A 9,168-nucleotide genomic window follows, 5' to 3' on the forward strand; every position below is an offset into this window, starting at 1 on the left:
CTAGAACGGCATCAAGCAAAGGGACGTCCTCTTGTAGAAAGCACTGAAATATTCCGTGCAGTTTGCCACAACCGCAGTGACTGAGCGAGCCGGCCTGGGGGAGGACGAGGCAGTCACCTGAGGGGACTCAGGGCGTGGGTTTGGAGGTGAGCCCCGCAGGGCCACACGAAACCCCGGCGGAAATGGAAAGCCGGGCTGTGAAGCGCAGGGACAGTTGGGGTTGCCGAAGAACTCTGGGGAGCGTGGGGGGAAGCAGAGTCGCAAAGTCCCACTTTCCTTTCACACGCCAGTTTCCTGCAGCAAATCCGGCGTGTGCTCTGCGAAGATATTTCCTTAAAATTCAGTGAGTTCTTCCAGCTCTCAACGCGCTGAAAACGATCCAGGAACTAATTCTTAGGCGTTTCTCAGTGAGTTGTCCCAAACGCATATTCCGTATAAAGAAAGAGTACTCTTTGGTAAGATAAAGACTCTGCTTAATTGTGTAAACTTTAAATGTACAGACCATGTGAAGGCTTTTGTGTGCCACACGGAAGCTAAACATTCTATGTCCTCTAAAAAGCTAAAGGAAAATATTTCAAAATTTAGCAATATTTAATTTCTTGGGGATTTTTAGAGTATTAAGATAAAAATCAATACAAAGATTATAGCAGGCCATTATATCATAGCTTTAAAATATTGGAAGAGAACTTTTAATAATATTCTGGCTTACATTTAGGCAAAATAGGATGTAATGCGACATTGTTGCCAACTTGGTGGCTTAACACAGATGGACTTTTAACGGCACTGAAACTTTTTTAAATGCGGAGGTTGGCCAGAGAACCTTCTACTGTTATAAAGAAGTTTTAAAACAGAGATTCTCGGCATCATGTGATGATTTTTTAAATGCGTGGCCAGAATTTGAGACAGCCCTTACGCTGTAACAATCTTTAAGAAATTATTTACCTGAAGATTTTCGTGTGCTTTGTTTTTGCCCTGTTCCATAACCTTAGCAAGTTTAAAATTAGATTTTGCATGCATTGAGCAAAGTTAAGTACTCCGAGTATTTATTTTGTTAATGTGCCTATCTGCAGTATAAATCAGCTGTGCCTTTGCTTCCAGCCAGACTCAACCTCATTACGAATCCCTATTACATTCCTTCCTCCATACAGTAATGAGACTCCTTGCAGTCTGATCTGCAGCACCGAATTTAGTTTAAAAGTCCAGCGGGTCTTTATGGGCTGCAAGCTCTAACTTTTCCCCTTCAAATGGTTTAGCCAGTTAAGAAAATGCTAATTGAACACTGCTAATAATTTTTTAAAGGCATGTATAAATTACCTGGGAGTAATGGCCTCATGGAGGGCAGCAGACTCGCCTCGAAAAGTATTTTTATTTTCCAGTAAAGGGACTAAATGTTTCTTCAGGATATTTTTCAAAAATCAGATTTCTCTACGGAAATCAGCGCCAAATTCTTTTTTTTTTTTTTTTTTGTCCCCGAAAACCCTAAAAGAAAAAAAAAATACGGAGACTTCGTAGCGAGTGCGTTTGGTGATGGTATGACAGCAGACTCTCCGGGAACGCAGACTTAAGATGTTTTGTTTTCACACTCGACCTCGCCCTAGCGGAGCGCTGATTTGCAGCTGTCATTTCTGTGCAAACTGATTTGTTGCTGTCACTCCATCTGTAAGTTGACGAAAAGCAGTTACAAGTCAGCAGTGTCCAGGCCAGCGCACAGCCGCGTAATTACTGTGCATTACCTTTCACCCCGACTACCAAAAACCGGGGAGCTAGAAATGTTATTGTCTGTTGATTTCTCGTTCCTGTACAGCTATTTATTTGATCAGGTGTGAATTAGAATTGTTCATTAAACAGGGTTGTTATTCGGCACAAGAGGGTTAGGGAGCCAGGAAGTAGCTGCCTACAACAGTAATTAAACATGTGTAACCAATTAGAGGGTTCTCCACTATGGCAGAAGCATATAATTTGCTAAGTCTTTCTATGAGAATAGATGAAAATAGGTACAAAAAGTGTGTCTGACTACAACATTCTCATGTTAAACATGTCAACATAAATGAACTTTAAATATATAATTTCTGGTTTGTTAACAAACCGCCGAGCTCTATTGGCTGATAACAATAACATATAATTTTGCTTCATTTCGCCAAGAAATATTGCATCTGATAGAGCCCATTAATTGTATTAAACATGATTAATTTTAGGCCCAGACCGTATCGATGATGTCCGTTTGGTAAACCCTAAAATGCAGACACGTACCCTCTCTGTAAGAAACGTACAAAGAGCTAAAAAGATATGGCGTTGATCTGTTAAGCAGCTACGAGCCGGGAGACTTTTTTGGGCAGAGATGAGAGAAAGTGCTTATACTTTCTTTGTTCCATTTACAAATGAAAGTATTTAGCTGAACTTCCCTACGTGAAACAAACGCCCCTTGATTCGAAAGGTTCTGTAGGATCGCGTTAACTCTGGGGGCTCGCGCTGGTGCAGACCATAAATCTCGCAGGCCCGCACCCAGAGAGGCGGCGGCCGGCTCCCCTGGCAGGTGCTGACGTGAGTTTGAAAGGTTACAGATTAGTTTAGCGATGTTAAGTGAACTGGCAAAGGCATCTCTAATTTTGCTGGAAATGAGGAACCCGGATGGTAGGGGGAATCCTAATGAGGCCATCGAAAGCTGGCTTTGTACCCAACAGACAGGGTGGCTGCGGATTGTATGAAAATATTGGAAATCAATGGCTTCTATGGAATTTCATTAAGAAGCAGTATCCACAATTGATAGAGCCTCATAATTTGATGGATTGTGCTAAGAAAATGATTAGCCAGCTAGAAAGAGTCGTGGAGCACACACGCGGCACGGCAGACACGTTGAAGTGGGGTAATTTGTACAAAATAAAAAATACTGATTTTGCGTATGTGCAAAATGTCGACGTGGAGGGCGGGTGGTGCCGCCGGCCGCCGGCTGACGTGATCTCTCGGTTCTTGCAGCCGTCCCCGGGGAGGGCGCCGACGACGGCGACAGCGGCCCGGACAGCAGGAGTGGGGGCGAGGACACCAGCGTGTGCGAGCAGTGCTGCGCCGAGTTCTTCAAGTGGACGGACTTCCTGCGGCACAAGAGGACCTGCCCCAAGAACCCGCCGGTGCTGATCGTGAGCGAGGATGAGCCCGCGCCGCCCCCCGACGAGCTCCCGGAGCCCTCGCCCGCCAGCTCGCCCAGCGGCCGGACGGAGAGCGAGGCTGCCGAGGACGTGGCGGCCGCGGACGCCGGGGAGGCCGGCGAGGTGAGGGCCCCCGACAAGGAGGAGGAGCCCATGGAGGTGGAGCCGGCCGCAGACGGAAGCTTCCAGAGCGCGGGGAAGCCGCCTCTACCTCAGGCCCCCGAGCCGGCCCCCGTGGCCGCGTACAGCATGCCGAGCACGAACGTGACACTGGAGACGCTGCTGAGCACCAAGGTGGCCGTGGCACAGTTCTCGCAGGGCGCGAGGGCTGCGGGCGCGGCGGGGCCTGGGGGCGCGGTGGCGGCGGTGGCGGTCCCCATGATCCTGGAGCAGCTGATGGCCTTGCAGCAGCAGCAGATCCACCAGCTGCAGCTCATCGAGCAGATCCGCAGCCAGGTGGCCATGATGAGCCGCCCGCCCCTGCGGCCGCCGCTGAACCCCGGGGCGGCCGCGGGGACCCAGGGCGGCCCGGCGCCGGCCACCAGCCAGCTGCAGGGGCTGGCCACGCACGCCGCCCTGCAGCTCCCGGCCGGGGCGCCGCCCGGCCCCACGGCGCCCGGCCCCGCCTCCCAGCCCGCGGCCTACGAGGGCCCCCCGCCGCTGTCGCGGCCGGCATCCGGAGCCAGCACCCCGCACGTCCCCGGCGGGGGCCCCCCAGTCCCCGAGTCCAGCGGGCCCACGTCCTCCAGCGCGGCCCCGGCAGCCAGCGGCCCCTCGCAGCCGCAGGGCGCCCCCACGCCGCCCGCCCTGGGGCCCGGCCCACTGCTCAGCCCGGCGCCCAGCCTGCCAAACCCACTCCTACCTCAGACCTCCGCCAGCAGCGTCATCTTCCCCAACCCGCTGGTCAGCATCGCGGCCACGGCCAACGCGCTGGACCCGCTGTCGGCCCTCATGAAGCACCGCAAGGGCAAGCCCCCCAACGTGTCGGTGTTCGAGCCCAAGGCCAGCGCCGAGGACCCCTTCTTCAAGCACAAGTGCAGGTTCTGCGCCAAGGTGTTCGGCAGCGACAGCGCCCTGCAGATCCACCTGCGCTCGCACACGGGCGAGAGGCCCTTCAAGTGCAACGTGTGTGGCAACCGCTTCTCCACCAAGGGCAACCTGAAGGTGCACTTCCAGCGGCACCGGGAGAAGTACCCCCACATCCAGATGAACCCCTACCCCGTGCCCGAGTACCTGGACAACGTGCCCACCTGCTCCGGGATTCCGTACGGGATGTCGCTGCCCCCGGAGAAGCCGGTGACCACCTGGCTGGACAGCAAGCCCGTGTTGCCCACGGTGCCCACCTCGGTGGGGCTGCAGCTGCCGCCCACCATCCCCGGCGTCGGCGGCTACGCCGACTCCCCCAGCCTCACCCCCGCCGGCCGCTCCCCGCAGCGGCCCTCGCCCGCGTCCAGCGAGTGCCCCTCCCTGTCCCCCGGCCTCACCAGCTCCGAGGCGGCCGCCCCAGTGACCGCCGAGTCCCCGCAGCCCGTGCTCGGTGGGCCTCCTCTGCCCAAACCCGAGCCCGTGGGCCTGCTTTGCACAAATGACAGGGCCGGGGACGTCCCTGGCAGCGGGCAGGTCTCCACCACGTGCACAGTGGCCGCCACCGCCCTCACGGACAGCAGCGTGGCCACAGGCCTCTGCAGCCCGGTCCTCGCGGCCGGCTCTGACCAGTTCAAGGCCAAGTTCCCCTTCGGGGGGCTGCTCGACTCCATGCAGACGTCAGAGACATCCAAGCTGCAGCAGCTGGTGGAGAACATCGACAAGAAGATGACGGACCCCAACCAGTGCGTCATCTGCCACCGGGTGCTGAGCTGCCAGAGCGCGCTCAAGATGCACTACCGCACGCACACCGGCGAGAGGCCGTTCAAGTGCAAGATCTGCGGGCGTGCCTTCACCACCAAGGGCAACCTGAAGACGCACTTCGGCGTGCACCGCGCCAAGCCGCCCCTGCGCGTGCAGCACTCCTGCCCCATCTGCCAGAAGAAGTTCACCAACGCCGTGGTGCTGCAGCAGCACATCCGCATGCACATGGGGGGCCAGATCCCCAACACGCCGCTGCCCGACGGCGCCCCGGACGCCGGCGCCGCCGAGCTCCCCTACGACGACAAGGCCGCCGAGGCCCTGAGCAGCTTCGAGGACGACCTGGACGAGAACTCCATGGAGGAGGACGCGGAGCCGAGGGACACGGCCGGCGACCCGTCCAAGCCGCTGCCGCCCTTCTCGGGCTCCGGCCCGCCCTCGCCGCCGTCCGTCATCTCCAGCATCGCCGCCCTGGAGAACCAGATGAAGATGATCGACTCGGTCATGGGCTGCCCGCAGCTGACCGCCCTGAAGGCCGTGGAGAACGGCTCCGGGGACAGCGACCGCCTGAGCAATGACTCCTCGTCCGCCGTGGGCGACCTGGAGAGCCGCAGCGCGGGCAGCCCCGCCCTGTCCGAGTCCTCGTCCTCCATGCAGGCGCTGTCCCCTGCCAACAGCAGCAGCGACAGCCCGCCCCCCAAGTCCCCGGGCCTCGGCCACCAGGAGGGGCCCCAGGACCTGCCGCTGAAGACCGAGAGGCCGGACAGTCCCCCTCCCGCGCCTGAGAACGGCGGGGCGCTGGACCTGACGGCCGTGCACCCCGGCCGGCCGATCGCCAAGGAGGAGGCCCCCTTCAGCCTGCACTTCCTGGGCAGGGAACGCGGTAAGTGTGCGAGCGCCGTGTGTCATGTCTGTGGCAAGCCCTTCGCGTGCAGGAGCGCCCTGCGCGTCCACCTGCGCAGCCACACGAAGGAGCGGCCGTTCGTGTGCACGGCCTGCTGGCGCGGCTGCTCCACGCTGGGCAACTTAAAGCAGCACTTGCTGACGCACAGATTGAGAGAGCTGCCTTCTCAGGTGTTTGACCCCGACTTTGCTCTAGGTCCCAGCCAAAGCGCTCCTAGCCTGGTCACCGGCTCCACGCCCGCCCTGATCAAAGTGGAGGTGAATGGGCACAGCAAGGCCGTCACGCTGGGCGAGGGCCCGCCGCTGCCCGCCGCCCTCCAGGTGCCCGCCGGGCCCCAGACCGTGATGAGCCCGGGCCTCGCGCCCTTGCTGGCCCCCCCACCACGCCGGACGCCCAAGCAGCACAACTGCCAGTCGTGCGGGAAGACCTTCTCCTCGGCCAGCGCCCTGCAGATCCACGAGCGCACCCACACCGGCGAGAAGCCCTTCGGCTGCACCATCTGCGGCAGAGCCTTCACCACCAAGGGCAACCTCAAGGTGAGCGCGCAGGTGCCGCCCCCCACCTGGGACTCTGCCGGGGCGCCTGGGGAGCGTGCGCGCACACGTGCGGTGTGCGCATCATGGGGCGCGTGTGCGCCCTGTAGCGTGTGCATTGTGCGTGTGTAGTGTGTGGGTGTCAGTGAGTATACGTATGCAGGTAGTAGTGCATGCATCGGGTGGGTGAGTGTGCACGTGTGTAGTGTGTGCATTGTGTGGTGTGTATGTGTGTGTATGTTCTGTAGTATGTGCACAGTGTGTGTTCACTGTGCTTGGGTGAGTGCATGTGCATAGTGTGTGTATAGGATGCATACACGCGTACATGCGTACATGTGTAGTGTGCATGGTGTTGTGTCTGGGTGAGTGAGCATGAGTTATGCACAAGCAGTGTGAGCGACTGCACTCGGGTACTATGTGCGTGTAGTGTGATGTCTGCGTGTGTGTATGCACATGTGCTCACTTGTGTGCACACACTCACACTTACGGAGGTGTGCTTGCTGTTCAGCTGCACTGAGGGTCTCGCCTTCCCGCACACGCCCAGCCTCCCCACGAGGAGCCTCTGCAGTGGGGGCAACACACACGCTGCTCCTGGCGGGCCGGCCCCGGGCCCAGGCTGTTTTAAATCTTGTGGGAAGACTGCTGACGAGATATGCTGGGTCTTTAAACGCTTGCACACGGTAAAAAGGGCGCAGACGCGGTCCAGAAGGCTGGTTCTGTTTCATCCGTGTGGCCGCTGAGAGGGGTGGTGGGCATCTGGTGAGGAGCCACCCAGTCGGAGGGCCCGAGCTCACAGTGTGGCAGTGCGTTCATAGTAAGACACAGCCCCCGTACACGTCCCGCGGACGGCGGAGCATGTGACACGTCCGCAGACGGTGGAGCGTGTGCTCGGAGGACAGGTGACATGTCCCACGGACGGTGGAGCGTGTGCTCGGAGGGCAGGTGACATGTCCCACGGACGGTGGAGCGTGTGCTCGGAGGGCAGGTGACACGAGATGCAGAAGGCAGAGCGTGTGCTCGGAGGGCAGGTGACACGTCCCGCGGACGGCGGAGCGTGTGCTCGGAGGGCAGGTGACACGTCCCGCGGACGGTGGAGCGTGTGCTCGGAGGGCAGGTGACACGTCCCATGGACTGTGGAGCGTGTGCTCGGAGGGCAGGTGACACGAGACGCAGAAGGCGGAGCATGTGCTCGGAGGGCAGGTGGCACGTCCCATGGACTGTGGAGCGTGTGCTCGGAGGGCAGGTGACACGTCCCGTGGACTGTGGAGCGTGTGCTCGGAGGGCAGGTGACACGTCCCGCGGACGGCGGGGCGTGTGCTCGGACGGGTGACCCGGGCAGGCCAGCGCTGCACTCTCAGCTGAGTGTGCTGTTCCATCTGCGTCAGGTGCTCGCTTGGGACTCTGACCTCTTCAGAGACGGTGACAAAGTCAGTACCTGTGGCCTCTACTTGCTAGGAGGACGGGAGCCGTCGTCTGAGGTCTCTGCCGACCACAGACGCCCCCGGCTGCTGCCTCCGTGTTCGGGGGAAGCGGCAGAGAGATCGGGGAGGCCTGGGGCCCAGCGTAAGCCGGCTCCGGGGGCCGGGGGCATGAAGGACGCCAGGGCTCGGGGAGCAGGGGCCTGTGTCCTGAGCTTCAGGACGCCCTCTGGGGGGCCTTGTAGGTCTCACACCTTAGGGGGAAAATCATCCTACCAAGTTTGTAAACCAGAAAAAATGCAGTGGCTGTGTTTTCTTTTTGAATTTGATGGAAAGAAACGCATACTTATGTGTAAGATGCTCAGAAAAGTTCACCCGACGACGTTTTGCTGTCCCCAAAGTAAGGACTTGCTCATGATGGGGAAAAGACACACCTTCTGGACAACACCTGGCAGGTGCAGAGGGGCGCGGCGCCTGCACTGCTGGCTCGCTCACCCGTGGGCTGTCTCTCGTGTCTCATGCAGGTGCACATGGGCACACACATGTGGAACAACGCCCCCGCGAGGCGCGGCCGCCGCCTGTCAGTGGAGAACCCCATGGCCCTGCTGGGCGGCGACGCCCTTAAGTTCTCGGAGATGTTCCAGAAGGACCTGGCAGCCCGGGCGATGAACGCCGACCCCAGCTTCTGGAACCAGTACGCGGCAGCGCTCACCAACGGGCTGGCCATGAAAAACAACGAGATCTCTGTCATCCAGAACGGGGGCGTCCCCCAGCTCCCCGTGAGTCTCGGGGGCGGCGCCCTGCCCCCGCTGGGCTCCCTGACCGCCGGCATGGACAAGGCACGCACGGGCAGCAGCCCGCCCATGCTGGGCCTGGACAAAGCCGGCCCCGACACGGGGGCCAGCCGGCCGTTCACAAGGTTCATCGAGGACAACAAGGAGATCGGCATTAACTAGCCACGTGTGCGCTCTGTCCCCAGCACACCACGCGTGTGACCGCCAGGCCGCGTGCCGCCGAGCCAGGCCCTCCTGAGACCCGCCCCCGTTCGCCGTGTGGCCGCTGGGGCCACCCCGCACGCACTGTGGCTCTCCGTGCCACGGGGAGCTCGGCAGTTCTGCAGGATTCCGCAGCCTCCCAATCGTGCGAGGCCACGTCAGAGGCTGCGGAGTCCGCCTGCGGGACAGGAGGGCTCAGGGCAGACGCGCGAGGGCAGGGGTCCCCAGTGTTCCGGTGACACTCGTGTGACGGTTTTGTTCAAAGTAGTTAGCATCTCGAACTCTGATTTTAGACCTCTCACCTGAAGACGTGGCGTAGCCCTCGGTCGT

At 59.6% G+C, this 9,168-nt stretch overlaps 1 protein-coding gene across 1 annotated transcript in view; it reads left to right on the forward strand.

Annotated features, from left to right (window-relative positions):
• The window catches only part of SALL3 (spalt like transcription factor 3), a 33,733-nt gene extending 24,934 nt beyond the window's left edge, over positions 1-8,799 (forward strand). The window contains exons 3-5 of the mRNA XM_023521124.1: positions 2,974-5,871; positions 6,088-6,428; positions 8,368-8,799. Of these exons, the coding sequence (XP_023376892.1) occupies positions 2,974-5,871; positions 6,088-6,428; positions 8,368-8,799 (3,671 nt within the window). The remainder of the gene's footprint in view (positions 1-2,973; positions 5,872-6,087; positions 6,429-8,367) is intronic.
• Positions 8,800-9,168: the final 369 nt, after the last annotated feature.

The sequence above is a fragment of the Pteropus vampyrus genome, unplaced genomic scaffold, assembly GCF_000151845.1.
Source record: "Pteropus vampyrus isolate Shadow unplaced genomic scaffold, Pvam_2.0 Scaffold295, whole genome shotgun sequence".
Classification (NCBI taxonomy): domain Eukaryota; kingdom Metazoa; phylum Chordata; class Mammalia; order Chiroptera; family Pteropodidae; genus Pteropus; species Pteropus vampyrus.